Source organism: Drosophila ananassae, chromosome 2L (genome assembly GCF_017639315.1).
Source record: "Drosophila ananassae strain 14024-0371.13 chromosome 2L, ASM1763931v2, whole genome shotgun sequence".
Classification (NCBI taxonomy): Eukaryota; Metazoa; Arthropoda; class Insecta; order Diptera; family Drosophilidae; genus Drosophila; species Drosophila ananassae.
This window is the reverse complement of record NC_057927.1, coordinates 5,764,115-5,789,708: the sequence shown is the minus strand read 5'-3', so window position 1 is coordinate 5,789,708 and position 25,594 is coordinate 5,764,115. Positions and strand designations below refer to the sequence as shown.

General features: G+C 41.1%; 11 protein-coding genes and 8 non-coding genes across 19 annotated transcripts; 7 read left to right on the top strand and 12 right to left on the bottom strand.

Annotated features, from left to right (window-relative positions):
* Positions 1-41: 41 nt before the first annotated feature.
* Positions 42-3,147, bottom strand: LOC6500604 (dynein regulatory complex subunit 5). Its single transcript, XM_001953510.3, has 6 exons — positions 1,875-3,147; positions 1,346-1,705; positions 992-1,169; positions 743-939; positions 437-687; positions 42-384 (listed from the first exon to the last, which is right to left on the bottom strand). The coding sequence occupies exons 1-6, from the start codon at positions 2,080-2,082 to the stop codon at positions 190-192; spliced, it is 1,389 nt and encodes a 462-aa protein (XP_001953546.1). The 5' UTR covers positions 2,083-3,147; the 3' UTR covers positions 42-189.
* Positions 3,148-3,150: 3 nt separating this feature from the next.
* Positions 3,151-5,550, bottom strand: LOC6500603 (protein toll). Its single transcript, XM_032456340.2, has one exon. It carries the CDS (start codon positions 4,839-4,841, stop codon positions 3,219-3,221), a length of 1,623 nt encoding a protein of 540 aa, XP_032312231.1. The 5' UTR covers positions 4,842-5,550; the 3' UTR covers positions 3,151-3,218.
* Positions 5,551-6,417: 867 nt separating this feature from the next.
* LOC6500602 (attacin-A) lies at positions 6,418-7,173 on the bottom strand. Its single transcript, XM_001953508.4, has 2 exons — positions 6,953-7,173; positions 6,418-6,887 (listed from the first exon to the last, which is right to left on the bottom strand). Exons 1-2 carry the CDS (start codon positions 7,111-7,113, stop codon positions 6,503-6,505), a joined length of 546 nt encoding a protein of 181 aa, XP_001953544.1. The 5' UTR covers positions 7,114-7,173; the 3' UTR covers positions 6,418-6,502.
* Positions 7,174-7,650: 477 nt separating this feature from the next.
* On the top strand, positions 7,651-7,724 carry Trnat-agu. The gene has a single exon. It is a non-coding gene; the product is annotated as a tRNA-Thr (tRNA).
* Positions 7,725-8,229: 505 nt separating this feature from the next.
* Trnat-agu lies at positions 8,230-8,303 on the top strand. Its single transcript has one exon. It is a non-coding gene; the product is annotated as a tRNA-Thr (tRNA).
* Positions 8,304-10,474: 2,171 nt separating this feature from the next.
* On the bottom strand, positions 10,475-10,547 carry Trnaa-agc. Its single transcript has one exon. It is a non-coding gene; the product is annotated as a tRNA-Ala (tRNA).
* A 270-nt stretch (positions 10,548-10,817) lies between these two features.
* Positions 10,818-11,512, top strand: LOC6499965 (postacrosomal sheath WW domain-binding protein). The gene has a single exon (XM_001953507.2). The coding sequence runs from the start codon at positions 10,903-10,905 to the stop codon at positions 11,473-11,475; it is 573 nt and encodes a 190-aa protein (XP_001953543.1). The 5' UTR covers positions 10,818-10,902; the 3' UTR covers positions 11,476-11,512.
* A 1,245-nt stretch (positions 11,513-12,757) lies between these two features.
* On the top strand, positions 12,758-12,830 carry Trnaa-agc. Its single transcript has one exon. It is a non-coding gene; the product is annotated as a tRNA-Ala (tRNA).
* Positions 12,831-13,104: 274 nt separating this feature from the next.
* Trnap-ugg lies at positions 13,105-13,176 on the bottom strand. The gene has a single exon. It is a non-coding gene; the product is annotated as a tRNA-Pro (tRNA).
* Positions 13,177-13,349: 173 nt separating this feature from the next.
* On the bottom strand, positions 13,350-13,422 carry Trnaa-agc. Its single transcript has one exon. It is a non-coding gene; the product is annotated as a tRNA-Ala (tRNA).
* Positions 13,423-13,452: 30 nt separating this feature from the next.
* LOC6500601 (protein suex-1) lies at positions 13,453-14,298 on the bottom strand. Its single transcript, XM_001953506.3, has 2 exons — positions 14,024-14,298; positions 13,453-13,960 (listed from the first exon to the last, which is right to left on the bottom strand). The coding sequence occupies exons 1-2, from the start codon at positions 14,042-14,044 to the stop codon at positions 13,571-13,573; spliced, it is 411 nt and encodes a 136-aa protein (XP_001953542.1). The 5' UTR covers positions 14,045-14,298; the 3' UTR covers positions 13,453-13,570.
* An 85-nt stretch (positions 14,299-14,383) lies between these two features.
* Positions 14,384-14,886, top strand: LOC123257122 (myrosinase-binding protein 2). Its single transcript, XM_044714840.1, has 2 exons — positions 14,384-14,425; positions 14,479-14,886. The coding sequence occupies exons 1-2, from the start codon at positions 14,411-14,413 to the stop codon at positions 14,821-14,823; spliced, it is 360 nt and encodes a 119-aa protein (XP_044570775.1). The 5' UTR covers positions 14,384-14,410; the 3' UTR covers positions 14,824-14,886.
* Positions 14,887-15,008: 122 nt separating this feature from the next.
* On the top strand, positions 15,009-15,080 carry Trnap-ugg. The gene has a single exon. It is a non-coding gene; the product is annotated as a tRNA-Pro (tRNA).
* A 292-nt stretch (positions 15,081-15,372) lies between these two features.
* Trnav-cac lies at positions 15,373-15,445 on the bottom strand. The gene has a single exon. It is a non-coding gene; the product is annotated as a tRNA-Val (tRNA).
* Positions 15,446-15,657: 212 nt separating this feature from the next.
* On the bottom strand, positions 15,658-16,727 carry LOC6500599 (keratin-associated protein 19-2). The gene is made up of 2 exons (XM_001953504.3): positions 16,487-16,727; positions 15,658-16,295 (listed from the first exon to the last, which is right to left on the bottom strand). The coding sequence occupies exons 1-2, from the start codon at positions 16,496-16,498 to the stop codon at positions 15,795-15,797; spliced, it is 513 nt and encodes a 170-aa protein (XP_001953540.1). The 5' UTR covers positions 16,499-16,727; the 3' UTR covers positions 15,658-15,794.
* A 404-nt stretch (positions 16,728-17,131) lies between these two features.
* Positions 17,132-17,720, bottom strand: LOC6500598 (neuropeptide-like protein 31). Its single transcript, XM_001953503.4, has 2 exons — positions 17,658-17,720; positions 17,132-17,587 (listed from the first exon to the last, which is right to left on the bottom strand). Exons 1-2 carry the CDS (start codon positions 17,715-17,717, stop codon positions 17,267-17,269), a joined length of 381 nt encoding a protein of 126 aa, XP_001953539.4. The 5' UTR covers positions 17,718-17,720; the 3' UTR covers positions 17,132-17,266.
* Positions 17,721-18,922: 1,202 nt separating this feature from the next.
* LOC6499967 (pupal cuticle protein Edg-91) lies at positions 18,923-19,711 on the top strand. The gene is made up of 2 exons (XM_001953501.4): positions 18,923-19,082; positions 19,147-19,711. The coding sequence occupies exons 1-2, from the start codon at positions 19,059-19,061 to the stop codon at positions 19,585-19,587; spliced, it is 465 nt and encodes a 154-aa protein (XP_001953537.2). The 5' UTR covers positions 18,923-19,058; the 3' UTR covers positions 19,588-19,711.
* Positions 19,712-19,986: 275 nt separating this feature from the next.
* Positions 19,987-21,575, bottom strand: LOC6500596. Its single transcript, XM_001953500.3, has 2 exons — positions 20,268-21,575; positions 19,987-20,208 (listed from the first exon to the last, which is right to left on the bottom strand). Exons 1-2 carry the CDS (start codon positions 21,042-21,044, stop codon positions 20,068-20,070), a joined length of 918 nt encoding a protein of 305 aa, XP_001953536.1. The 5' UTR covers positions 21,045-21,575; the 3' UTR covers positions 19,987-20,067.
* Positions 21,576-23,180: 1,605 nt separating this feature from the next.
* LOC6500595 (adenosine 3'-phospho 5'-phosphosulfate transporter 1) lies at positions 23,181-25,437 on the bottom strand. The gene is made up of 5 exons (XM_001953499.4): positions 25,238-25,437; positions 24,960-25,164; positions 23,838-24,894; positions 23,652-23,777; positions 23,181-23,577 (listed from the first exon to the last, which is right to left on the bottom strand). The coding sequence occupies exons 2-5, from the start codon at positions 24,998-25,000 to the stop codon at positions 23,407-23,409; spliced, it is 1,395 nt and encodes a 464-aa protein (XP_001953535.2). The 5' UTR covers positions 25,001-25,164; positions 25,238-25,437; the 3' UTR covers positions 23,181-23,406.
* Positions 25,438-25,594: the final 157 nt, after the last annotated feature.

Below are 25,594 nucleotides of genomic sequence, written 5' to 3'. Positions count from 1 at the left end.
TTTTAGTTACCTAATAAATCTATAATCTTAATAATCTTATACACAAGCAGCACTACACATGCTTTATTTGTTTTATTTTTCTTAACTATATAGCTTATGTAGTCAGAACTTTAAAAATAGTTTCCTTATATATGGAGGTATGTTTTCAAGGGTTTATCTATTTATACATATATGTAAATAAACACTTATTTATAGCTGCATCATGGCCTTGAATTTATCACGTTGTTTCTGTTTTAAAGCCTCATGCTTTTTGCGTTCCACATTTTTGATAAGAAGCTCCTGGAATTTTCTCCGCATTTCCAATGATAGTCCAGTATTTCGTAAATCCAATTTCTCGAGAACTTTATTGCAGGTAATGATCTTCATAAGGTGCTTACCAAAGTCCTGAAATAATTTCATTAAAGAAATTATTCAATAAAAATTGAGTATTTCTTACCTTTCCCAAAGAATTATTGGATATATCTATATAAAGCAATGTGTTGTGCTGACAAATCAACATCATGAAAAGCTTTGTGATGGTTTCTGAGATGCCACAGGTTCCCAGATCCAGCTCCTTGATGGGCATTACCTGGAGAGTGTGAAAGATAGCGGCAGCTCCGTCACTTTGGATTGGATTTAGACGAAGGACGAGCCGCAGCAGGGGCACATGCCTCAAAGTGCGACTAAGTATATAGGCACCTTCTTCGGCTGCCACGAAAAAAGAGTTTTTAAAGTCATTCCAGTGAATTTTTTGTTCACTCACTTATCTTATTGTTAGTCAAATCCAACACAGTAAGAGTGCTGAAGGATTCCCGGCCACAGGTCTCCAGAAAACTGCGAATTCCGGCATCCCCCACTGCACAATGAAGCAAGGACATCTCCGTCAGGTGGTGGCATCCCTTGTCCAGGCTGTGTGCCAGGAATCGCAACTGATACGGCATCAGTTTGGTGTTGTGCATACTGAGAAATAATATGATTAAAAAATAATGCCTTACTCAGTAGCATCTCTCACCAGAACCGGCGCAACTCGTGACACTGGCTGAGTCCTTTGGACAGGAGCAAAATGTCCCTGGCAGTCAGTTGGTTGCAGCCCATTTGGTAATTACAGCCGGCCGTCTTGGTACAGTAACTCAGTCGCAGTTGGCGTAAATCCGGCAGATTGCTGAGAAGGTAATCAAGCGGAATGTGATCTGCAGATGGTATTTGGGAGTTTCAGAGGAAAAAGGAGTCAACATTAGATTCAATCTTGGAATTTTTAGTAGTTTGGGCTTTAAATAATATTAAACTTGTGCATAATAAAGGAGAGCAAGTGGTAGAGATAAAAGCTAATGATAGAGTATCCCATGTTCGTTGCAACTCTACTCACCATTTGCATCGGTTGTGGGCGGGGCGGGCTGAAGGAAACTTATATCCAACTGATTTATGTACGCCGCACAGATGTCCAGGGTGGCCTGCACGTTACCGCCCTGCTCCTGCTCGTAGTCGCCCGTCGGCATGTTCTCAATAAACTCCTGCACATGTCGCTCCATGTAGATGTTGATCCAGGGCCGCTCCACGCCCCGCGCCTGCAGTGGCGCACTCTTCCAGCGCTGTTCATAGCATCGCTGCCAGAAGAAGTCCTCCCGGATGTGGGTGCTGAGCAGCTGCAGGGGCAGTTGGGTGTCCAGGTGGCTGAGCAAGTAGTTCCGGTCCTCGCGCCTTCCCAGATGCTTGTACCACGGCAACTCTGCGGATGAGCAATGTCTGGATAAGAAAAAGGGTTCTCGAAACTCTATATTGCTATTTTGGATATTCACTGGACAATGTTAATATTTTTAATTTTTTTTATTATATTTTTAATTATTTTAAATTTCAAATAAACAAAATCTCTTTTATCCGATTACCACTCCACTTACCACTCCAGTTCTCGACAATGGAATCCAGCACAAGATGTCTCAGACTTTTCACTTGATTTGTCTGGCCCTCCTGGACTTCGTTGGGGATCTGGCTGTTGTCTAATGATTTACCGCCGACTTTGGGCAACTTGACATCGGTGAGATTGAAATAGGCCTTGAAGGTGTCGATGGAGACGGTGCTGGGGAACTCACAGTACGTGAAATCCATTTGAATATAGTTTCTCAGCTTCGTAAGATGCAGATAGTAATGCGGCAAAAAGATAAATAACGTTTATTAGTCCCGGCTTTTGGCTGCCAGGATACGGTTGTCAGGAGACAGGACCTTTTGTTATTCCCGCAGTGTTGCAAAGGGTGCAAGGCAGGATAGCGTTTTTAAGAGTAAAGGTAGCGCATTTTTAAAGACTATTATATTCTAAACTTTAAACTCTATGCATAATATTTTAAGTTACTAATATAGACTTGGACTGAAGCGCCTAAGCTTTGTGGCTTCCACCAATAAAGTTATTCCCAAAGTGCCCGAAATCTGAAACCAAAAGCTTTATCCTCTGGTTTTTTGGTCCTTTCTGGCATTTGCATAACAAAGTCGTTTTTCGGCAAGGAGATAAGGCCCCGAGTGGCAAGCCGATTATGACCCTAATTACACGACATTACAAGTCAGCGTTTATCCTCCAGCCCTCCAGACATCTCTCTAGGGCACATCAAAAATATTGACTAGGCATCTTTCATTGTGGCCAATCAAGAAGGATATCTACCTGCGGATTAGGCCAGCTGACATGACTGGCTTGTGGCCCGGCCGAAAGTCAAAGCCATAGCTTCTCGACTTGCTGGTGTAATTTTTACGGCTTTACCAGGACTCCGGCTGTGCCTGCGAAAAATGCAAAGTATATTCACGCATAAAACGCGTTATTTATGTCTCGTTCGCGGCGACGCGTCGGCCAGGAATTAATAACCAACCCCTCGAAGGAGGCTGTTGGCATGATGCGCATTATTATGGCCAAATTATACACCTTATAAAATTGTTGTGCTGTTTTTTTCTCTTCAGCTAGAAACCAAATTTTTATGTAAAGCAATTTATTTTGAATTATTTTTATGGCACTTGAAGGTTTTGCTGCCTGCTAGCATTGCACTTTTTTTTAAGGGTAGCTGACTAGCCAAAAATTGGTTTGTCATGAGTCTTTCCATCGATGGGGGATGGGTGAGGTTTCTGAACTCCTAGTAATATTGTTCCATGTTCGATTATTGTACGAATGTGGTATGATAAATTATGGGAAATCGATGAATGGTGTATATTAAAGAGTTTTTAGAGAATATTTTAAAGAGTTAAGGAAGGTGTAAAAAATACTTTTATATAGTAGTCTCCTCTAGGTGAACTGAATTTTGGTTCAGCTTGGAATGCGGCATAGAGTAAATCAGCTTGTTCCAAAAATTAGGGTCGTTCCTCTTCAGATAGGTGTTGAATACCATGTAAGTGCGAAGTTCACTGTCCAGATCGTCAAAGTTTGTCACTTCCGGATAAAGGACGACGATCAGGCGCTTGCACCGATCTTCCGAGGTGGCGTGCAAGGCAAGACGGAACTCCAGGCGACCCCAGGTGGACTTTAGGAAGTTGTTAGTCATCAGGATAATGATGCGTCGCGAATCCTTCACCGAGCGCGTAATACAGTCGGGGATGGACACACCCAGCAGCCAGTCCCGCAAGTAGAAACAGAGTGTGAATCGGGGTCTACAAGTCTCGAGTTTCTCCACAAATTCCCCTACCAGATCCTCGTCCATGTGCGTGAAGCACAGAAAGGCGTCGAACTTCTTTTTCTGGTCCATTTCCTCCCGGCCAGCCAGACTCAGGCAAATGTCGTGTTCGTAGAACCAAATAAGGATCGGGTGACGGAACCAAACCAGGAAATTTATAAAAATGATCAAAATTATCAAGGTGAGGGCGAGGGTTAAGTAATAGGGCAGGGCAGAGGGACATATGTCGGACTCCTCGACTGACACCAAAGCCTTCTCGATTCCAAGACATTGAACATTAGTAAAATCCTCAATTTTATTTGAAATATTCTTCATAAAGAACACAAAGTCCAAGTCGATGCATTCGCATGTCCATGGATTTCCGGAAAGGAACAACCTTAATTCAGCGGCCTGACTATTTCTCTCCAACATTTCTCGATCCATGATGCTCATTCCTGTGATACTATTATTTCGCAGATCTAAGTACGTAACCTTCTCGGAAATTTCTGGTACATTTAAGAGTCCTTGTTCTCTGCAATCAACTATAAAGGAAGTCCAGATAGATGTGTTTAAGCAACACACACAAGATGCAGGACAATCTTCCGGAGCAATATCGCAACGATCAATGACCACATTATATTCCTCTGGGTCTTGGTCTCTAAGAAAGGAGAGAAATTTCCTCGTCTTGCAATCGCACTTCCACGGGTTGTTCTTTAAATTTACAGATACCTTATTTTGACGAAGGAAATCAACTGCATCGTCGTCGAGAGACTGCAACCTATTCATACTAAGATCGACATCTGCCAAGGATTTCGGAAGTCCACCAATGTAGATTTTCTCCACATTTGCTTGCGACATATGTAGACTTAATGGAGTTTTCATATTCTGAAGAAAAGTTTTATTCGTGGGAATTACTGGAAAGGGAATACCATAATAAAAATCATTCCCATTACAGTCCATTTTGAAAATATCTTTTACTTGGTCATAACAACATTCGCATTTATTAATGCAAGGTTCCCCCAAATGCTTTAAAATAATCTTTTCGTATTTATCGTGATTTATTTCCCGATCAAGGATATCCAGCAATTTGTTTGCCATCTGTCTAGTATATTCGTCCTTTGAACTTATTTGCATTAAAAGTTGCTCGTCACTGAACAACACGCGTTGTTCGTTCGGTTGATTTATATTTTTAATCACCATTATATGAGTTTGATTCACAGGGTTCGTGACATAGGGAAGCATTTTAGCTTTTCCATTTTTTACTGCTCGAGAAGATGTGATGCCTTCGAAATGTACATGTCCAGAAAGGTCTCTCAAAAAATCTCTTAATGGCGCATTGTCACATTCAACGACCCAAAGGTTTCCGAATTGTTTAAAGACTAGAACATTTTTTAAATATTCAATAACTTCATTACTCAAAGTATCTATTTTGTTGAAGCTTACATCGAGATAGTCTAAGTTTTTAGGAAGGCGATTGATTTCTAAGCCAGTAATCAAGTTTTTGGATACGTCCAGTGCATATAAATTATTATAGCCAATTAATGTATTGTTTGGCAGATATTGTAAGTTGTTATTTTGAAAGTTTAAAGATGTTTTTTTGATAAAAGAAATGGGAATGGGCAACTCCGGAATTTGGATAAGGGCTTTCCCAGAGCAATCGATTCTCAGCTCCTTTAATTCATAAACTAAACACTTACAATCGGCGGGACAAGAAATACCATTAACGCCTAAATACAATTCACAAGACGATACATTGTCTGGGCTGCATATTACAGCTGTCAGGTTATAAAATGGTACATGATTCCCAACTTCAATTACTCGAAGTTGTTTGTAATTTTTAAAGAATTCCAATTTCACCGTTTCTTCAATATCCAATATTAAATATTCCACACTTGGTTGCAGGGAATAGGATTCACTGAAATAAAATGAATTATTGTCAAGTCCCTCCAAGTATTTTACTTTCTTACAACTTACGTAAAAATATTCACATTGTGTAAGGAACATCTGGCGATTTTTAAATTTGTTAAGCTTGTCAACGGGTTAAATGTTTTTGGTGTAAGCTTTGAAATATTGAATCCGGAAATCGAAAGTTTTTTCACATTTACTTTACCTTTAAAAATACCCTCATCAAAGGAAAATCCTGTATCCCATTTATCGATTATCGAATTTATTGATATCTCTTTTAAGTTGTTAGCACTTCTTTTGAGGTAAGTGTTAAGAACATCATCATTACCACTTTTTTTTAAAGTTAATAATAAAGTTTCCGGCCCGTCATTGGAAAAAAATTCAATTTCTACAGCATCTAACGACATAGATAGTATTTGAAATGTTTTCACACGAATTCCAAGTTTTTTAAGGTAATAAGTTCCTTCTCGAAATCTTTGATTGCTGCTTTCGATTCCTTTCACCGTTAAACTTCGAAATTTTTCGATTCTTTTGTTGTTAAATTTTGCTAAATTTCCTTCTTTGGAGTGAGGATTCTTCCATATTAGTGTCAGATTTAGGAATTGCGAAGTTATATTGTATTCATCGGTTTCTATATTGACTAAACTTGCAACAAAAATATCACAGAACTTAAATAGAAGAATTAATAAAAATAGTTTTAGGCGCATGATGTTGCCTCGACAAAGTTCAGATTCAAACTGTAGAACCCAGGAGTTAACTCCGTAGTAAAGTACATAAACTCAAATCATATTTATCAACATTTTGGCATCCTATTGGGAATATTTTATTTTTAGAAATGTTATTAATCTCCAGAGTAACTTTAGCTGTTTTCAGTGAAATGCATGCTATAATTTTGAAAGAAGACCAGATGGAATACAAATGTATTATTTTTTTATATATTTCATTAGGGAATATAATATTGAATTGATTCATAATTAAATTGCTTAGGCGAAGCAAGTTCAAAAGTTATAGCGAAAGTTAACGCCGCCACCGTAATCAGTCTTTCCACGGAACGGTCCACTGAAATGATGTGTGGCATTTCCGGTGGCATTGAGATTGGCATTCCCGCTTGGAGAGGTGTAAAGATTCGCGGTTCCCTGGGCCTGAACGGTGGTCATGTCGAACTTGGGCACCCTGGTGACTCCCATTGCCGCCTGGTGTCCCGCCGACGTTTGCAGATTAAGACCGCCGCCAAATTGTTCGTGGGAGCGATTGTGGCTATGAAATCCTGTGGCATTCAGCGAAGAATTCTGATTCTGGTGAAGATTGACCTGGGCAGCTGCAGTGGTGGTGCTACCAAAGTGCTCAACATGACCATGCTGCAGCGACAGGCCATGGCCATTGCTGTTGAGTAGCAAATTATCTATTTTAATACATTTATCATTTATTTATATTATATTTTTTATTACCTATTAACGGCTCCATAAACTCCCTTCGTGACGGGTCCCCCAGTTCCAGGAGTGGATGCAAATACTCCAGCACTGGCGTTAGTTATTTCATTGCCCACTTTTACTCCACATCTAGCTGAAGCCTCGCCAGTCTTTGGGTTTCCTGAAGCCTGACAGTCCATGATACTTGTCTAGATTTTCTTTATTTTCAGCCTTTAGTCTTAGAGTGCACTTTTTGATTTGAATGGTCCCTTGCCTGGGACTGTTGTTTTTATAGGTTGTCACAAAATGTAGCCGCTCTTATTTGGTACATTCCCTTTTATTTTCTTCTTGGTGTATCATCTTATTCAATCAAGCTATGATACATTTTATATGCACACTTATGTGTTTCCCCTTTAGCAGTTTATCTGCCGGGAGTCCCATATTCATCTATATTTATTTAACTTTATACATATGTGCTTAAATGTATTTTTTCGCGGTAAATCCCATGAAAATATATAGTATGATTAATTTGGACAATTTCATCATTTTTGAAAATGATTTGGAATGCATTGATTATATATTTGTGATTTAGTATTTCCGACTCTTTATGTACTAAATACACCTAATTATATAAACAGCTTTAGAACATCTGTTTAAAATTTATATATATCATAATCATAAACCGATTTAACATATGCTTAAAAATATGTAGCTTTTTGGACAAGTGAATTTCATCTGGCGCCGTGGCTTAGTTGGTTAAAGCGCCTGTCTAGTAAACAGGAGATCGTGAGTTCGAATCTCGCCGGGGCCTTTGAGGAAATATAAGCATTGCTTCTTTTTTTATTTGTTTGTATGTATGTATGATTATAAATTAATATTTTATTTATGAAAATTAAAATATTAATCTGAAAATTAAAAAAAACTGTAGTTTTTATAAATAAAATATAATTTTCTGGTTAAGTTTTCGTGTGAACTTATTAAGATCAAAATTAATACAATATATTTAAAAAAAAATCCCAAGTGAAGTTTTTTTATAAACATGAAAGAAAACTTCAAGAAATTTCATAAATAAGCTGACTTTAATTGAATGTCTTTCAAAAGTATTGAAAGTTTCAATTTGAAACATGTTTTTTCACTTAAATGATTTAGAATGTTACACCTTAGGAGGCCTAGTCTTTCGCAGACTGATAAAAAATGAAGAAAACAACATACTTTAAAATGATAATTATTTTTAAATCATATATCTTATCTAGTATTCTAGTAGATCTTATGAGTGTTGCTATGGAAATTTCCAAATTTTCGATTTATTTCCAAGCGGCGCCGTGGCTTAGTTGGTTAAAGCGCCTGTCTAGTAAACAGGAGATCGTGAGTTCGAATCTCGCCGGGGCCTTCCGAGCACAAGAGTTTGTTGTGTGACGTTTCTTTTTTTTAATTATTTCTTTTTTACTGCCACACGTTCATTGCACCACATTGCAGCTGTCAGTCTTCGAAGCCTGCTACGTTTTGTGGGCTGAATAAAGGGATACTCTCGTTTTCCTTTTGTACGTCTGCCCCGATGACAGCTGACAAAAAGTTTGGCTTGCGTAAACAGTGGCATCGGATTCGCAGTTGCCATACCACCCACAATATCCCCCGTATCCTTATCCACCTGTTGTTGTCCTTCCAACGGCGTTGCATAACGGAAACAAACGGCGCTGGTCACCGGAAATGTTCGACAGCATGTTGCGATGTGTTGTCGTCGACTCCTCCTCGCCACCACAGAGGCAAGGAGGAAAAATTTCCGGAATTGCGAGGGCTGCTCATATTTGCCTTGCAAATGGAACAGAACGGCTTTTCAATTGCGAGAAAAATGCCAGGAGGTGGACCGCCGACTGCCGAGTGCCTGCAATTAGCCGCCAGGCAGCTTATTTGTTTCAATTTATTTACATGCACTCCCCAACACGGGCTTATCTTTGTTTATTATACCCAAACGCACTCAAGCCCAATGATAACTCCGGGCCTCACATAATTATGAAACAACAATGCGACAAAAACAAACTTCTGACAATCCTTACAATACACACATCAGCCAGAGTTTAATAATTTTTATACATTTAATTTCCAATGTCCTTCCTCTTGGGTCTTTCCTTTCTGTGTTACCCAGTCGGATACAGCAATGTCCTTTTCTAATTTCCTACGGAGAATTAATATTTGTGTGTCTGCCAGCGACTGGCTGCTGGTTGGACTTCACTTATCGGAGGATATGATAGTTTGGTGAAATAGCTTTGCAAAGGAACTTCCATTTGATCATCTCGAAGTTTGGCAGTCCCGACAAATATCCCGGCAATATTTGCCCAGACTGGCTCATTGCCCGCCCCCGACATGTGTTCACAGATATATCATTTGCAATGCCCAGTCCCACCCACCCTGGATGCTGATCCGGATTCCGGACCTCATCGTCACCCGGGATTTTTAGCAATTGTCAGCAATTTTCTCCATGGACATGGCACAAAAACTATCACACAAAACCACTAAGCAAATGTCCTTCTTCTCGTCCAGCTGCCAAAGTGTGCTGTGTATTTTTCTGATTATACTGGACAGACTGGCATTGCGGACGGAGTCTCGCACATTGTGGGCGTGTACATGGCATAGGCATTAACATAATTTATGTGGTTCCGCCGGATTTGGCTTTGTCGTAAAAAAGGACACTCGGCCATTGTCCATTGTCCGTTTGGAGCTTCGATAACAAAGGCGAGGTCCGGTCGAGGATTGCGGTTTTTATTGTTTTGATGGCAACAAAGTTTATGGAAAGTTTCTCTGCCCGTTGCTCTCTAATTTCGTTTCTAGTTTTTCTGTTGACTTTGCATATTTTTTTAATTAAATGAAAGTCGTCGGACAGAAATCAAACGGTTACGGGTTAATCTATGTGGCCATTACTCAAGTTTTGATGCCAACCAAGTGGGTGGTGGAATGGGAGGCGTATGAAGGTTATGGGCGGTTGTTACATCCATAAAAACGTGCGAAATTTTCACAGGCGCGTGAATTTTCACAGCCCTTGCTCTCGGTTCTCGGTCCTTGCTTTTGTTTTTGTTTTCCCAGACACGGATGGGCGCCTTTCCCTCACACCTTCACCCCACTTTCACCTTTCACTGATTGTTGTCACCTGTTTTTTGCACACTTTATTCGCAAGCCTCCAAGGATATTCCGGGTATGCTGTTTCGTAGCGAAATCATTATTAAATTCTGTCGTTGGAGTTGTTTTGTGCGTTTTTTCTCATCACTGGGTACTTGAGGGTCGTGTTATTTTTACTGAAGCTAAGTACCCTTATTTTTGGTATACCTGGCACGCAAAACTCATAACTCAAAACGTTTTTCTTGCCCCCACAAAAACATGTAATGTGGCAAAATAAAATCAAGCAGCCAAAGTCGAAAATTTTAAGTTTTTCTTTTCTTTTAATAATGAAAAATTGCTGGCACGTGCCAGTACCGAAAATGAACGGTTCTATAAAGAACTCAAAAAATTATTATCATGTTTTATAAAAAATGCTAAACAATGGTTTATAAAAATAAAAAATTAAATACTTGGAGATGCGGGGTATCGATCCCCGTACCTCTCACATGCTAAGCGAGCGCTCTACCATCTGAGCTACATCCCCGATGAGGGCGCCGCTGAATTTTTCACTTCTTGAGACCGTCGCGGCTCTATGGCTAATACAATCTAATCTGATAACTAATCTTAACTTATTTCCAATCCTATATATTTATTCCGTTGGCATTCACATGATTTTATTTTTTCCCATTTTTGTGCCAAATAAAATATTAGACGCTAGACAACCTTGGAAGGCACATAATATTAATATATCTTCATGGTTTGTTGGCTTGCACGAAGTTACAGCACTCGAATTTTCATTACAAGGCCCATTAGGCAAACCGTCTTGATTCCACTCTCTGGGTCGGTTGGAAAAATGGAAAATAGTTCACCCACAGACTCCACTTGATGCAGTTGGAAAGATGTCAGTGCTCCAGTTGGTATTTCTGCTCGTCCTGGCAGGCAGCCGGGAAGCCTTGGAAGCCCAAATGGACTCCGATCTGGATGAGAGTCCGGGACCAGAGCCCGTCGATGGTCGATCCTTTTTCCTTTTAGGGACCCTGTTTCGCCGTTGGCGTAATCGTTGGATGGCGTACCACAATCCGGATCCGATTTTTGCAGGACCATCCTACCCAGTCTCCGGCTATTATAATTGCCCTGTATATGGCTGCAATCCGGCGGCAATCGGCCCGCAACCTGCTTACTATGCACCCCCTCCTGGAGGATTCTACACTACGCCCCTGAATCAGCAGCAGCAGGCCCAGGGAAACAGTAATGTCTACATCTATCAAAGTGATCAGAACTCGGCCACAGGATCCAATCCACTGGGCTATGGCTATTTCGGCGGGGGATCTCCACCGCCTCTGGGTCCACCACCTCCGGCCAAACTACCATCTTCGCCAACGGGCGTGGCAACCGCCAGTGCCGGCAGTTATGGATTGGGTCCGGCAGGACAACGGCCAGGACCTTTACCAATACCATTGCCATTCGGGTAACTCGAATAAACGGAATAATTGGAAGCCGGAGGAAACACTTGCCTAAGTAAACAGCAAAGGCAAAGTAAAAGAAAATAATACCATTTTAATTGTAAAAGTGTAAAACCAAAAAAATGATCTTAATGAGAAAAAAACTTCATATCTCCCATTTTCAAAATAAGTGTGGATTTTTTGTGTTTAAAAAATACTGCATAGATGAAAATTCTCAAATTAATGACAAAACTTAATAAAACTATCCTCTAATGTATTTTGTTTAAATATCTTTGTGAACGTTGGTTTCCAAAAATGTACTCATATGGTGTAAAACTCTATCAACTATGTTAAGCAATTAAAATCATTTTTTTTACATTACAAACTAGATTCTGTAAGTGTTGAAGCTCTCTTAAAAATCCACAAAAAAGGGTTATATACACCCAGTTACTCACATGTCCATTTATCCATTATCGCCAAACGAAAAACTCCAGAAGCAATCTGCATAAACAAACTCATCATCATACCCACACCCATGCCTTCCTTGAGGTCCTGCACGATGGAAGGATGCTCCGGCATTTGTTTTGATTCCATCATAAACCATAAGATAGCAGCCAACAAGGATGGCTGATGAAGTGGTTGGTTGCAAGTTGCTGCCCAAGGAGCAGGAGAGAGATTCAATTGTTTGGCAAATAAATGCCCGACAGCATAATGGATGGCCATCCATTGGCTTGAAGCTTGGTCAGCAGTGGGAGTCGCTTGCTCCTGTTATTATTTTTATATAACTTGTGAAAATAATAATAGAGCTGCCCGGTCCATGCCTTGGAAGGGAGGGCTTGGCCGAAACAAACAAATATGCCGCTCGCCCAGCGTACGACAGTTGAATAAACAGAAGTGTGAAAGTGCTGAGATAGTAAAGGGATCTGACCAAGTTGGTTGGTACAAGGATTGCAGACTGTCCGGCATCCGAATGTTGAGACGTTGGCAGTTGTCCTTCCATGCAATTGTCCTTGGGCTCGTTTGTTTTTACCCCAAGGAGTGGTAGGGATGTTTCAACTCCCAGGTGTTTGTGTTTTCTTTCCAGCAACTTTCACTGACCGGAAACGGAAATTAAATGCATAAGTTTGTTCCAACGGAACCCGCATCGCTCACTTCTTATCAAGTTTCCAGTCAGCTCACTCAAGGCTAAAAGCAAATATCTGGGGCGAAAGAAAAAACATTTTGTTGGCCATCTGAAAATGAATTGGCCAAAATCAAAGCAAATTGCAAAGGCCTAGTACCAAGTAGGGCATTTGGTACAACCATGTACATCGGGGATGTAGCTCAGATGGTAGAGCGCTCGCTTAGCATGTGAGAGGTACGGGGATCGATACCCCGCATCTCCAAGTTGTATTTATTTTTAATTTTTTCATTGATTAAATCTTATTTTTTAAATTTTATTTTATTTTGCTTTAACTATATTTAATTTATTTTCAATTTAGTTTTTTTAGGTTGTTGCTTTGTTCAAAAATTAAATAGTCCGAATGATACGTAAATGGAATATTTCTACAGTTTCTTTAATATTATTTTTTCATTATTTATTTAATTATAAAATATTAAATAAAGTGCATATAATAAAAACATTAAAAAAATTAAATAATAAAAAAAAATTTGATAGCCGGGCTCAACCGGGATTTGAACCCGGGACCTCTCGCACCCAAAGCGAGAATCATACCCCTAGACCATTGAGCCGCATGCCTGCCGCACCTCTATAAACGCATTTAAGTTTCTGCTAGCATGTAAATTGGACACTTTTCTCTTAAAAATAAATAACATGGTTAAACAATAAAAAAAAGTTCAAAATAAAAAAAAGGAACAACAAACAAAACGTTAAATAATTTATAAGAATAATAAAAATTAATGACTGGAGATGCGGGGTATCGATCCCCGTACCTCTCACATGCTAAGCGAGCGCTCTACCATCTGAGCTACATCCCCTTGTGTTCCGACCACTGCCAAAATGCCAACAGACTAGACACTCCTTTTTTTTACATGAATTTTAATGTAATATCCCAATGTCAACAACTTAAAAATAATCTCATAAACATTTTCAATAATACTTGATAGAATTCAACAACTTGTTAGCTTAGCCGTTGAAGCCGCCATATGGGTTGCCATAGCCGCCGCCGAAACCACCTCCATAGGGAGAGGGGTAAGCTCCAGGGAAGCCACCACCGAATCCCCCACCATAAGGATATCCGCCGCCAAAGCCGCCACCGTATGCTGGCACTGGAACTGGGTATGGCTGTGGTTCCGGGCGATTACCGCCTAGAAGTCCGGCCAGGGGCCTCAGCAAACCGCCTCCTCCCAGAAGTCCTCCTCCGCGGCCACCGCCAAATAGATTTTCCAAACCGAAGATGCGATTCTCGACTGGGCCTCCAGCGGGCTGAGCACCTTCGGTTGCTGGCGATGGTCTCTGTTGGGGATACTGATATTGTGCCAGAGAACAGGCACAGAGGGACAGGATCACCACATACTGAAATTATCGAAATGATTTTATGAAAGTCCTTTTCTTTTAAAATAATATTTCTTCTCTCACCTTAAAGCAAAACTTCGCCATGTTTCTAATTTGTCTTGAACTTGACTGACTTGCTAAGCCAATCGCTGTTTCAGTTTATATACCAATGTTCTAAATAAACCAACGCCCACATGGTCCCGGAACACATCGATGCTCTCTGGCTGGAGACCTTCAACCCCACTGAACTTAACCGAATTCAATGTTTTTCTCACGATTTGCTATAATTCTGCGTTAGTTGCTGCGACTAAATTTTGCCACAATAAAAATTGATGGACTTGGCAACCGGTTGTAAAGCTGGTTTTTTGGCAGTTCTTTGAACTCTTCGCAAAAAGGAAGTTCAGGAAGTGCTAAAGGTTGCTATAAATACAGCTGCTTCAAACTTGGACATGCTTAGAACTATTCGATATCATGGCGACTTCCACTGTAAGTGATACATCTTTTACATTCAAAATCAATTATACCTATTACTTCCACAGATAACGATTCTGTTGCTGGCTTGCCTGGGACTGGCACACTCCCATGGATTCGGGGGAAAGTTCGGCGGGGGCTACGCTCCCGTTTACAACAACTTTGTACCTTATCCAGTGGCCCAGCCGATACCGGTGGCCCAGCCAGTGCCAGTACCCGTTGCCATTCCCCAGCCCATCCCCGTTCCGGTGCCCCAGCCTGTGGTGATTCCCATCAAAACTGGATGGAAGGGCGGATTTGGGGGCCTGGGTGGCGGTTTCGGTGGATACCAGAGCTATGCCTCTTCCTTTAGCTCGGCCAGTGCCTCGGCATTTGGGGGTGGCTTCGGAGGCGGCATCTGGAAGAGACGCTGAATGTTATTGTTTAAGTTTGTAAAAATAAACGCTTATATTTATCTATGTTGACACAACCTGAAATGTTGATTTATATTTGTCCCCTGAGGCAGATGGTTTGCTTATATATTTTATTTTTAACTTAAATAACTAAAGTTTATATACCGTCTGGCACAAAACTGAAAAAATGCAGCAGACGTCCATGCGGCTCAATGGTCTAGGGGTATGATTCTCGCTTTGGGTGCGAGAGGTCCCGGGTTCAAATCCCGGTTGAGCCCGGCAAACTATTTTTTTGTTTTTTTAAAACTTTAATTCTTTTTTTATTCACATTTTTATATATTTTATATTTCTTTTATTTGTATATTATAAAAGTTAAATTAAATTTAGTATTTAAAATGTTTTTCCCATTTCTTTTACACACTTAATTGAAAATGTTTTATTCCCAACCCTTCTTTTTAATGGTGTTCTACATTTAGTATTAACATAATACAAAAATTCAATAAACTAAAGCGTTTAAATAAAAAAAAAATGGTTTATTTATAAAAAATAAATTCTAAAAAGTAATTGATCTGTTTCCGCCCGGGTTCGAACCGGGGACCTTGTGCGTGTGAAGCACACGTGATAACCACTACACTACGGAAACTTCATGTCTGAGTCATGTCAATCGACCCTCATATGGGTTTTGCCGTAGCGCCACCTATTTTTGGACTTATATTTCATGTCACAAATGTAAAATAAATGTAGAATAAAAGTATTTTATTCGAAAATATTTTTAACACAAATGTTTCTTCTGTTTTGTTTTGTTTTTATAAGATTTTAAGATTTATTTATCCTAAGAAATGAAACAATAAAACATTTAATTTATGGTTTTTAAATATTTCAGATTTTATTATGTTTATAACAATGTCAATGTAAATGTTCAAATGAATTAAAACTAAATAACAATAGCATTGGATTCTAATGGCAAACAAATGATTTTAACTTAGAATATCCTATTTTCCCCAGGGCTCGGCTCCATAGCCGCCACCTCCGCTACTGTAATGGCTCTCTTCGTGGTGATACTCATGGTGTTCATAACCACTGCTTCTGCCATATCCACCACCGTATCCTCCGCCGTATCCAGGTCCTCCATATCCGGGCGCGTAGCCAGGACCACCATATCCACCGCCGCCGCCAGCATGTGCGCTTCCCAGCTTGGCGCCTATACCTGCCCCCACCAATCCGGCTCCGAGCAAAGCAGGTGCCGCCAAAGCGGCTCCGGCCAATCCTGCGCCGGCTGCTCCAAGCTTGGTTCCGATGGCGGTTCCTACTCCCAATCCAGCTGCCCCACCCACTAGGCCAGACTTTAGACCAAGATGTTTGGGGGTACGAACTTTGAGACCAAAGAAGCCGGCGTGTGGTCCCTTAAAGCCAAGTAATTTTATTTTGGCACCGGAAACATCATTCATTTGAAGCAGGAAGAATAGTCCCAGGAAAAGGATTATGTGATGTCGCTGAAATTAATACAATTATTATTACGAGATTTCACCTCTGCACTACCTTACAAATTTTGAGTTCTTGCACTTTCCATTATTTAATTTTAAATGGTCAAGTAGATTCACTTTTATTTTTGCACAAAAATAAACAATGTTTTAATGTTTTTATTATGTTTTTCAATTAAAATAATTCACGATCTATCACTTACAATGATTTGCATGTTTTTTATGTCTCGTTAAAGCGACGTTAATTAATTAAATCTGTTTTTGGAATGGGCACAGGTATTTTATTTTTGAAAATTATTATATCTTGTAAAATCTTCAAGTTCAAATGTGTGGGCTGATGACGAAGCTGGTCTTTTGGCTTGAACTTGGACCACGACGTGTATTCAATTGAAGCGGCAGCTTGGCCGGAGACGCGTTTTTATCTCGTTGACGCGTTTTTCTACGCGATTCGGATCGCCCTTATGCAATCAGGCGCTTAAAACGTCTTGTTTGTCTTCGTTTTCGGTGAACTTCAGGTTGTGGTTTATATTTGCCTTATGCACATGATTTGCCCCTGAAAATTTCAGGTTTTTTGAGAGCAAAAACAGAAAAAATTGGGCATGAGAAAAGAAATGGGAAAAAATGAATGAACAGTAAGAGGCATGTGATTTAAATGGCAAGATGACTTAGTCTGCCAATTTAAAAGAAGAAAAGAAAGATTTTTTAAAAGAATAGGTAACTAGTATTAAAAATTTACTGTCCAACTGAAGCTTAGAAGAATTTAAAATTGTGATTTTAAAATAAATTATTTTATTATGATTTTAAACATAAATTGATGAGATAAAAAAAAGCACACCTCAGGTGAATCATTTTGGGTATTTACGTTTTATTGACCTCCAACGTTTTAAAAGCCAAATAAAGAAATCAAACAAAATACGGACACCGACAGAAATTTCCAGCAGTTGCCCCAAACAAATAGAAAACGTTTTGGCCCTCATTCCAAATCATCGGCCAAATGGATAGCCCCCATAGCCGGAAGATCCAAAGTTGTTGTAATTGCTAAACTGATTGTATTGCTGCCGGTATCCGCCGTATCCTCCTCCATATCCTCCAAAGCCTCCATAACCAGGATAACCGAATCCTTGATATCCTCCGGCACTGCTGCTGGCCGCCGCACTAGCCGAGGCATAGCTGCCTCCATATCCGCCGTAACCGCCATATCCCCCGTAGGGGGAAAATCCATATCCAAATCCTGATCCGGGAAACTGGGGGGCACTCAGTACTCCGGCACTTAGGCAGCAAAGCAGGAAACAAATTGTGAAATACTAAAAAAGTGAAGAATCCGAATTTGCAATTTAGTCAGAGGAGCTAGCAAAATGTTTAATAAACTCCCACCTTCATGGCTGCCGAACAACTCAATGGCGATGGAGTAAAGTCTGACATTCTTATAGTCATAGAAGACGGAAGTAGATTTTGGAAGTAATTACAATAATGAGATTTTGCATAATTACAGAACAAATTCGAGACTATAATCATTAGTACAGAGCTACTTGAAGTTTAGTTAATACAACATTAGTTATTGTGAATATCTATTGGTCGTTGAACCTTAGGGCAGTCATGAGAGCATAAGCGATTCGATCAAGTACTTTTTGATCCATTGTTTAAAAATAAAAATAATCAAAATTCGCATAAAGCTTCTTAAGAAATAACAAATGAAATCACAATGGATTTCGCGTATCCCATGTCATTTGTTCATCAAAGATTCATTAAAATTCTAAAAATGTAGCAAATTTTTACACCCCCCAACAGAACACTTGACTATTTATCAATCTTTAATATCTTTGTTTTCCAACATTACCCACGATGTCATCGGTACCAACTACAATTTCCTGACAAGCAAATATGTGGGTTGGTCTTTCTATGGGATCTCCGCTGACGTCAGACGAATTATCATCTTAAGGTGAATAAACTGTGAACCGAAAGTGAAGGCGGAACAATTGACCAGAATAAACAAGACATAATATAGGACATTAGATTCGTACTTAGTCATAATGTTGGATCTGCCGGAAAACCAACAGCAGCCAAAAGTGCTAATGAGCTTAACAAATGCGGGTCGTCCCACCCGACCTGCTTCGTTGCACGTTCTTCGCCCAAGTTTGTCGCCTAAGTCTTTTGTTTTGTGGGTTTGTTAGTTATTTGCATCGATGGGAAATACCCTGAAAATATAAAGGCTTTCTTAAAGATAATTTTAAACTAGGTTAGCTCCATAATCTGATATTATAATATAGATATATACATTTTCCATACTTTCCATAATCCATAATTTTTTTTGCTCCCTAAACAAATATTTACGAAAGGGTACAAGGGTAATCGACATATTTCCGGCCTTTCTTGATGGTCTTGAAAATCAGCCGAGTGATTGTAGTTAGCGATCGCTTCAGTGATTATTTTTATTGGGTTTTCCACAATCTACCACGATCGACCGGCAACTAAGAGTAACCCTCGACAAAATGATAATTCACTTTTTGGGCAGATCCGAAAAAATTAACGCATTCTGAGGCCCAGTGAAGCAGAGATACTACATAAGTATGTATATTGTCTCGGATGGGGATTCCGAGATTTCGTCACAAACTGGTTTCGCTTTCGCTATCTGTTTGTTCTGCAATTTGCGTAGAATCACTTGGCAATGCGGAGCGCGCACTTAAAGCTTCTTAGCCAGATTGGCTTGCCAGTATAAAAGCCGTGGGCACTCGACAATTGCAATTTAGTTTTGCCCAAGAAGCGTTCGATACCGGAATGGCAGTAGTTCGCGTGAGTTGTGTAAGTATGAAGCCGATATTTCTTCTGTGGATGCACTTGCTCATTGGTCCGGTTTTCTTTTCAGTTGCTGGCTGTTCTGATGGCTGTGGCCCTAGGTCAAGGTCAGGCGGCGCCGGTGAAGGCTGAGGGTCGTACATTCGGTCTCCTCGGCGGAGGAATCGGCGGAAGTGTGGGCCTTAGTGCTGGAATAGGAGTAGGCGGTGGCCTGTACAGTGGATTTGGCGGCGGTGGCTACCCAGGCGGCTATGCCAGTGGCTATCCCGGTGGATATGGTGGATACTCTGGCTATCCAGGCTATGGCGGTGGCGGTTTTGGAGGTGGCTACTATCCAGGAGGCGGTTACTCCGGCTTCGGACATCGTCCTCACCACCATGGAGGCTACTATCCCGGTGGCGGATCCTACTACAACCAGGGTGGTTCCTATGGCGGCCACTATAGCCAATCGCAGTACGCAAATGGATATTACAACGGTGGCCATGGAGGCGGTGGATTCTTTGGAAAGTAAAGACTTTATCTTGTCAACTCTGTGATCCACCTGGTTAGTTATGTTAAGTACTTGTGATCCGCACTTTGTAGATTGTAAAATACACGAAATAAACAAAAAATAAAAACGATTCCAAAACCAGAAACAATACTCTCAAGTTACGATCACCTAAATCCGGTTTCGGTAGGGGAAACATTGTCCTTGGCTCTTCTCTCTTTGTGGCTTTAATGAAGCAGACGCGACGTGCAAAAATTTAATGACCATAGATCCGAGATTTATGTGCGCAGATGACTAATCCATTGCCTGGATATGGTTGGGGAATTCCTATCTGTAGTACTTACTGGGTGGTAAACCCAGAAATTTCGCATAAACTTCCTTCTTCAAGAACTTAATATAAACAAAACTTTTTAATTATTTTTATGTCGTTCTTATATTCTTATCTAACAATTATTTACACAAAAACCATATCTCTTAAAATATATTAAATTCGTTAAGTTAAGCCTATCCGTAGTTGCTTCGCTGGCTTCTTGACCTGTAGGCTCCAGTTTGGTAAACTGGCTGCACTTGTCCCGTCAGCTGCTGGATGATTCCGTTGACGGTTGTGGCAACACCCCCAACTAATTGAGCAGGAGTCACAGGAGGCTAAAAAAAATGCACATTTAATAAAAAAATAAGAGCACTTTCTTTAAAAGAAAACTTACCGCTCCTGCAGAATCATAATAGACCCGATTGGGAACAGGTCTTCGAACTGGTGGCGGTGCAGCATAGCTTGGATCTACTGCAGGATCGCTTTGCAGATCTCCGGCAGCCGAAGCAGGACGAATGGGATCAGCCAGAGGTACGCCTGGCACGGTGGCTGCCTGCAGGACTCCAGGAGCAAAAAGCGACAGCCAAGTGGCAAATGGAGCATACGGACGCACAGGCACGGGAACGGGAACTGGCACTTGTGGCACGGGATCCGATAGGAGGCCTCCGCCACCAAGTCCTCCAAGTCCGCCACCTCCATAACCACGACATCCTCCAGGATACACTTTGTAAACATTCACATCAAACAAGAACCTGCCCTGTTCGTCGGGATCCTTTTGGCTTCCCTTGGCATCGCGACCAAAGGGAGAGCAGGGATTGCCATATCCACCGTATCCTCCATATCCACCGAATCCTCCATAGCCGCCGTATCCGCCGTAACCTCCGAGATATGGGCGCGCCAATCGCTTTAGTTTCTTCTTCAGCAGCAGGGTGCGCTCATCGCCATTCGATTCATCCAACTCCTGATTGGAAGCACCCGCAAACTTGGCGTTCTCCTTGTCCGATTTGGTGGTACTCTCCTCTCTAGCCTTGCGACTGGTCAGGGAATTGTACGAGCTGCCCGAGTACGTGGAGGAGTATCCCCTGCGCCGGGGATAGTCGTAACTGTAGGTTCGCGGATAGGCTAGAGCGGAGCCCACGGCTCCTAGAAGGAGCAAAAGGAAGAGTTTCATTTTGTTAACGCGACTCGATCGGAAGACTTCTGCACGCTCAGCGGGATGGGCACTAACTAATGCCTCTAATGCGGAGTACGCCCCAACTTATCACCTTGGCCGGTGTGCAAAAAGCCAAAAACAAAATGTACCAGCCAACTCATTTGGCGCATTTGGCAAATTGGTTGCTATTCCCTTAGAAGGCAGCCAGACACCGGCGATTGCATAACGCCCTTTTTTATTGCCTCGCATTTTTCCAGGGCATCATTGTTGTGATATGGTAATTCGGGCCGCCCACCCAAATCCACCGCCATCATCATCATCAGAGTATAATCGCCCACATGGCAAAACAATAGTCAGAGGGGAAAAAATACATGTTACACTCGGCGAACTCATGTGCATTGACCTGAACCGAAAGCAAAAACTCACATTTCTGCCAAAAATGTAACCCGAAAGTGGGTCAATGTCTTGGTGGATCTTAGTGGCTACTGCACCGATTTTGTTTTAATCTGGGAGTCTAGCTAATTAATTGGAGTATTTCAGGGGAAGTACGGATGTACCGAACATTAATCAAATTTTTCTTCATGTCTCTCTCTCTGTGAGATGTAAAGGAAATTATGTGACAGTTTTATAAAATATTCCATGCGTCAAAGTTTACTTACAAGTTATAAAATTTGTATTAAAAATAATATTTAATGCTGAGCTAGAAAGGAAAGATGACTTTAGGCAGGATCAAAGTTAAAATACTCTCTTTGATTTTTATTTCGAATGCATCTTTAAACATTATGAGGGAGATCAGAAAATTTAAGAAAAACTTTAAAGAATATTTCCATCCTAGATTTTATTTCAGATCGATGGGAAATCGATGTACAATTCGATTAAGGTATTCCGCGTGAGAATCGGATAGATATTGGCAAAGATATAGCCTTCGCAGGGTCCCATTTAGGGCTCCCATGCATTTGTCAACATTTTGAAAGGGGTTCCCTCAGAAAATTTAACAAAAAATTTAAAAAATATTTTGGTTTTAGATTTTAATGCAGATTGGTGGGAAATCGATGTACAATTCGATCAAGGTATTCCGTTTGAGAATCGGATAGATATTGGCAAAGATATAGCCTTCGCAGGGGCCCATTTAGGGCTCCCATGCATTTGTCAACATTTTGGAGGGGACCCATCAGAAAATTTAACAAAAAAATTAAAAAATATTTTGTTTCTGGATTTTAATGCAGATTGATGGGGAATCGATGTAGAATTCGTTTAAGGTATTCCGCGTGAGAATCGGAACGATATTGGCAAAGATATAGCCTTCGCAGGGTCCTATTTAGGGCTCCCATGCATTTGTCAACATTTTGGAGGGAACCCATCAGAAAATTTAACAAAAAATGTAAAAAATAATTTGTTTCCAGATTTTGATGCAGATCGACGGGGAATCGATATACAAATCGATCAAGGTATTCCGTTTGAGAATCGGATAGATATTGGCAAAGATGTAACCTTCGCAGGGTCCCTTATAGGGCTCCTCATGCCAATGAAGAGAATCCTCCAGAAAATTCGACAAAAAATCTAAAAAATAATTTGTTTCCAGATTTTGGTGCAGATCAATGGGGAATCAATGTGCAATTCGATCAAGGTATTCCGTTTAAGAATCGGATAGATATTGGCAAAGATATAGCCTTCGCAGGGTCCCATTTAGGGCTCCCATGCATTTGTCAACATTTTGAAGAGGATCCTCCAGAAAATTCGACAAAAAATCTAAAAAATAATTTGTTTTCGGATTTTGATGCAGATGGAAGGGGAATAGATGTAGAATTCGTTTAAGGTCTCCCGCATGAGAATCAGATCAATATTGGCAAAGATGACGGGATGTACGGGATGGGCCTTACGTGATGGGCCAGTAGTACGGAGATGCATTGCGCAACCTTTTCAAGCAAATTATAATACCCTCAGTAGGAGTAGTATGAGCAATTTCCTTTTTTGTTTTCAAACACAAGCGTAATGAATCATCTCAAAAATAACTAAAAATGGTTATAAAAAAGAAGCGTTGTCACATTAATTTAGGTTAAACGGTTGCAAACACCTGTTCAGATTTAAATAAAACAAATCTACTTGAGTCTTAATTTTTTGTTCCCTGTGTCATAAAGTAAACAGTAAAATTTGTAAGTTTGTATCATATAAAATATTTATTTTAGCACACATGTGAAGCGTCTACACTTACAGTTAGAGGATACAAGTATACTTTCAACTTACGACTAACACTAGGAAACAAAACCTGTACAAAAGGGGTAGTGAGGGGATGAGAAGCTGCCTCTGATTTGGCTTCGGAAGAAGGTTTTTATATGCATATAGGAAGTCTGTGCGTTGTAGTTGAATTCCCTTCTCATTGTTATACTGCCATTTTGGGTTTGTTAGCCTCGGCCCGTTTACGCAACGCCCTCATACGCTGATTGCAGTAGACCCTTAAGAATATCGCCACGAAGACGATCAAGACGCCAAAGAAGCCCAGCACCGAAATGCTGTGCTGGTAGATGAAGCACGAGAGCATAATGGCCACCGCCTGTAGAAGGAGAATACATATTCCTCGTGAGAACACAGTTGAGTAAATACACTGCCAAAAAACATTCCACTCACCTGACGCAGAGTCATAATGATGGTAAACACAACTGGGCCGAAGACATCAATTGTGTGATAGATAAACAATTGGCCGACCGCTGAGCAAATAGAGAGCACAACCATATCGAATACGAATTTAGGATGCTGGAAATAAACAAAGTATAAGTGAGGTAGGACGGATTGATTAAATGTTTAAGCATATACCTCCGTGGCAAAGGCCAGCGAATCCATAAATCCGCCCTGCATGGACAACGAGGCTCCGGTGAAGATCGACGAGAAGAGATTCACGCCGCACATCATCTGCAGCGAAGTCATACCATAGCTTTTAAAGAGCGATCCCTGCCAATTAGCTGTGAAGCTATCGAAGACCATGTACATGGAAAGCAAAAAGATTCCAGTCAAAGTGGTCACTCCACTGGCTTTAGTGCTATCCGAAGACCCGCCAAGGAAGAAGATCATGCCCAGTGAGATGAGCAATGCCGTGGCATACTCGTAGCTCTCGTACTTGGCCTTGGACATAATCTTACCCATCAGCATCACAGGGATTATCTTGCAGGACTTGGCCAGCACCTGAGTGGGGAAGTTGACGAACTTTAGGGCTTCGTACTGGAACCAGGCACTCATTATATTCGAGAAGGAGGCATAGGAGTACTTGTACAAAGGTGCACGGTGACGGACGGGCGAGGGCTGCCACTGAAGGTAGGCCAGAGCCACAAGAAAGGCCAGCAGTCGGTTGGCGAACACCAGGAACTGGGAGTCCTTGAACTTGGAACTCTCGCCGGCAAAATTGAGATAGTGCTGGGTCATAATCTTCTCCTGCAGGACACCCCATGTGAGATAGGAAACCATAAGGCCGCCGAAGCACCACATCAACTGGACTGCCTCCTGGGAGCTAGTTCGCTTAGGTGGTGTGGAAGCCGCAGGTCGTTCCTTGTCTGCCGTTGACGAGCCCAGTGGTTCCAACTGATCGTAGCTGGAGCTGCCAGTGATGCACATGTTGACGGCGCGGTACAAACACGTCTTATTGCCTCTTTCCAGGTAATTGGTTCGCGCCACGTATTTGTAAATCAAATAGCCCGGCACAAAGACGCAGCTGTAGCCAAAGCAGTTGACCAGGAGTTTGAGCAACCAGGCATAATCCGAGCTCTGGGCTTCCACCAGCTGGGACAGCGTCACATCCTGGCTGTAGTGGCCTCCCAAAGAAGCGCGCAGCAGATCCGAGAAGAAATGTATGACCAGCAGGCTGACCACAATAAAGGAGCTGTTTTTAGGGAACGGGAGGATCTTTAGCTTGTCCTTCTACTTAAATTTAATGAGAAAACTCACCATATAACCAACTCTGGCACTCTCATTTTGAACACATCCATGTGACTTGTTTCGTTGCCGCGGTTTATCTGAGGTCCCACCAAATGTGCTGACTCCACGAATTCCGTTTCGGTTCTTATTGAGCCCCGGGGCGATTATCAATACTTTTGCCGGCCAGTCAAGTGTCAAGAGTTCAACAACCGTCGCAGAAACTAGTTTTTGCATACTAGGCCCAAAACATCCAAACATAAGGCAGACAAAATTAGCATATGTGTCGGCGTTTGTTTACAATCGCTTACCAGATGTGGCTCTTAGCTGTTCCGCCCCAAAATGTATAATGTTCTATTCGGTTTCGACCGGATAGACTTTCCGGCCTCTCGTCAGCCGGCTGGGTCTCAGCCAGCTGCTCAAATAGTGTGGCACATCGCGTTGAAAACCCAAAGAAATATTAATTCTCCCAAAACAATGAAACTAGGGATGTCGGAAATACATCAAAATATCGATATATCGATAGTCTTACTCTAAAAAAAATGTCATAGCGATATTTTTAGGGTGACATGTTGCTAAATTTTATTTTTTAAAATGTTTTATCTGATATTTTAGCAAAGTTTAACTATTTTTTAGCCTGCATTAAAATTCTGGTATTCACAAACACA

Coding starts and splice junctions, on each gene's coding strand:
- LOC6500604 (XM_001953510.3), bottom strand. CDS start 2,082: ATGGATTTCACGTACTGTGAGTTCCCCAGCACCGTCTCCATCGACACC. Junction 1,706..1,874: donor CATTGTCGAGAACTGGAGTG/GTAAGTGGAGTG, acceptor GCTCATCCGCAG/AGTTGCCGTGGTACAAGCAT. Junction 688..742: donor TTTGACTAACAATAAGATAA/GTGAGTGAACAA, acceptor TTTTCGTGGCAG/CCGAAGAAGGTGCCTATATA.
- LOC6500603 (XM_032456340.2), bottom strand. CDS start 4,841: ATGCTTCCCTATGTCACGAACCCTGTGAATCAAACTCATATAATGGTG.
- LOC6500602 (XM_001953508.4), bottom strand. CDS start 7,113: ATGGACTGTCAGGCTTCAGGAAACCCAAAGACTGGCGAGGCTTCAGCT. Junction 6,888..6,952: donor GTTTATGGAGCCGTTAATAG/GTAATAAAAAAT, acceptor GCTACTCAACAG/CAATGGCCATGGCCTGTCGC.
- LOC6499965 (XM_001953507.2), top strand. CDS start 10,903: ATGTCAGTGCTCCAGTTGGTATTTCTGCTCGTCCTGGCAGGCAGCCGG.
- LOC6500601 (XM_001953506.3), bottom strand. CDS start 14,044: ATGGCGAAGTTTTGCTTTAAG. Junction 13,961..14,023: donor TGGCGAAGTTTTGCTTTAAG/GTGAGAGAAGAA, acceptor CGATAATTTCAG/TATGTGGTGATCCTGTCCCT.
- LOC6500598 (XM_001953503.4), bottom strand. CDS start 17,717: ATGACTATAAGAATGTCAGACTTTACTCCATCGCCATTGAGTTGTTCG. Junction 17,588..17,657: donor GTTGTTCGGCAGCCATGAAG/GTGGGAGTTTAT, acceptor TCACTTTTTTAG/TATTTCACAATTTGTTTCCT.
- LOC6499967 (XM_001953501.4), top strand. CDS start 19,059: ATGGCAGTAGTTCGCGTGAGTTGT. Junction 19,083..19,146: donor CAGTAGTTCGCGTGAGTTGT/GTAAGTATGAAG, acceptor TTTTCTTTTCAG/TTGCTGGCTGTTCTGATGGC.
- LOC6500596 (XM_001953500.3), bottom strand. CDS start 21,044: ATGAAACTCTTCCTTTTGCTCCTTCTAGGAGCCGTGGGCTCCGCTCTA. Junction 20,209..20,267: donor ATTATGATTCTGCAGGAGCG/GTAAGTTTTCTT, acceptor CATTTTTTTTAG/CCTCCTGTGACTCCTGCTCA.
- LOC6500595 (XM_001953499.4), bottom strand. CDS start 25,000: ATGGATGTGTTCAAAATGAGAGTGCCAGAGTTGGTTATATG. Junction 23,778..23,837: donor CGCTGGCCTTTGCCACGGAG/GTATATGCTTAA, acceptor GTTTATTTCCAG/CATCCTAAATTCGTATTCGA. Junction 23,578..23,651: donor TCATTATGACTCTGCGTCAG/GTGAGTGGAATG, acceptor CTCCTTCTACAG/GCGGTGGCCATTATGCTCTC.